We start from the raw sequence: 2,130 nt of genomic DNA on the forward strand, positions 1-2,130 counted from the left end.
CTGAGTGGTTCTTTCTATTTCCACAAAGCTAGTTGTAGTATGACCTTTTCATACGAAAACAGACCAGTTTCCACACATGAGTAATGACATTTAGAGATGAATAACTATGTACTTATATTCACAGATGCAAATGTCTGGAAATTAGTATATATATATATATACACACACACACACACACACACACACACATATATAATTATTTGAGTAAATTATCATATACAAACACATGCATAGAATGTTTGTTTACAATTACATGCTTATATGCTTAGGAAATTTTCATGAGTATAGACATACTGTGTGTATATTTGTAGAGAGTGTATTTGAAGAGAAATGATGATTTCAGGGTGTATTACATCAGTATGACAAATTTCTAAATTATTAGGAATTTTCTCTTTTGCTTTTGCCACTTTTCTGACAACATGTAAACTGAAGAAATGAACAAGGGAGTAATGGTGCCCTTTAGACTTAAGTCATTGTATTTGGATTCTAGGTACTACTTAATTCTAAAGGATACTGCATTTCTATTTATATCCTCATTTTTTTCCAGACAAACAAACCAAAACCAATAAAGGGAATTACCATATTTGAGATCCCCAAGGAAGTAAAGGGTAATATCAGGATGAAAAATCCCTTGTTTCTATTCCTCTTCTGCCCTAACTTAATCATACATTTCTATCTACCCCATAAAAGAATGTTTTGTTTTGTTTTTTCACTTCAGGAGCTTCCCCCCAAGCAGAGAAACACCCTACTGGTGATACCATGCTTAACTTGAATGCCTCTCATATGAATCATCACAGTTTTTTGCTGACAGGTATACCAGGAATGCCAGAGAAGAACTCCTGGATGGCATTCCCACTGGGACTCCTCTACACTCTCACTCTTCTTGGCAATGGAACCATCTTATCCATTATCAAGATGGATAGAAGCCTCCATGAGCCCATGTACTATTTCCTCTCCATCTTGGCACTGACTGATGTGGGTCTCTCCATGTCCACCCTGCCCTCTATGCTCAGCATTTTCTGGTTCAATGCTCCTGAAATCTCTTTTGATGCCTGCATCACTCAGATGTTCTTTATACATGGATTTGGAGTGGTAGAATCTGGAGTGCTGGTGTCCATGGCCTTTGATCGCTTAGTAGCCATTCGAGATCCATTACGTTATGCTTCCATCCTCACCTCTCGGGTCATTGGAAAGATTGTAGTAGCTGTCCTTGCCCGTGCCATCTGTGTGGTCTTCCCTGTGCCCTTTCTTATCAAGAGACTGCCTTTCTGTCACTCTAATGTCCTCTCCCATTCTTACTGCCTCCACCAGGATGCCATGCGACTTGCCTGTGCTAGCACACGTGTCAATAGCCTGTATGGCCTTATTGTTGTCATTTGTACCCTGGGGTTTGATGCCCTTATTATTCTTTTCTCTTACATCCTCATCTTGAAGACTGTACTGGGCATTGCCTCATGGGCTGAGCGCCTAAAGGCCTTCAATACCTGCCTTTCTCACATCTGTGCTGTGCTTCTTTTTTATGTACCCCTCATTGGTGTCACCATGATCCATCGTTTTGGAAAGCACCTGTCACCCATTGTGCACACACTGATGGCCAATGTGTATCTGCTACTCCCACCTGTACTAAACCCCATCATCTACAGTATAAAGACTAAGCAGATCCGTAAGAGAATAGTCCAAGTATTCTTTAGGAGAAAGGGCCAGGCTTAGTGCATGCTTGAACAGGGAAGGAATTGAGTGATAATCACCAAGTAGGATGGGCAAGGGGGAAGGGAGGGAAGGCAATAATCGTTTATATCATGCCTACTATGTGCCAGGTATTGTGCTAAGTGCTTTCCAAATATTATCTCAGATGATTCTCATAGCACCCCTTCATGGTGTTATGATATCTATTTTACCTCTGAGGAAAATAAAACAAACAGAAGTTAAAAGAATTCTTGAGCATCACAGATTTTAATTCGTCTTCTTAATCCAGTGGGAGTATGCTACCCTCTGTGCCACCTAGTGGTCCCTAGGTAAATCTAGTAAATAGTAATAAAGCCACTGGATTGTCTGGAGCCATGTGTGTGGAACCTGTGGAATCCCCTTAATAAAACGATTTGTTCTGTGAAGTTTAGATTTAGTCAAAGG

General features: G+C 40.3%; 1 protein-coding gene across 1 annotated transcript; it reads left to right on the forward strand.

The window, feature by feature from the left end:
* Positions 1 to 759: 759 nt before the first annotated feature.
* On the forward strand, positions 760 to 1,710 carry LOC114032069 (olfactory receptor 51H1-like). The gene has a single exon (XM_027847273.1). It carries the CDS (start codon positions 760 to 762, stop codon positions 1,708 to 1,710), a length of 951 nt encoding a protein of 316 aa, XP_027703074.1.
* Positions 1,711 to 2,130: the final 420 nt, after the last annotated feature.

Source organism: Vombatus ursinus, unplaced genomic scaffold, assembly GCF_900497805.2.
Source record: "Vombatus ursinus unplaced genomic scaffold, bare-nosed wombat genome assembly UNPS02015397.1, whole genome shotgun sequence".
Classification (NCBI taxonomy): Eukaryota; Metazoa; Chordata; class Mammalia; order Diprotodontia; family Vombatidae; genus Vombatus; species Vombatus ursinus.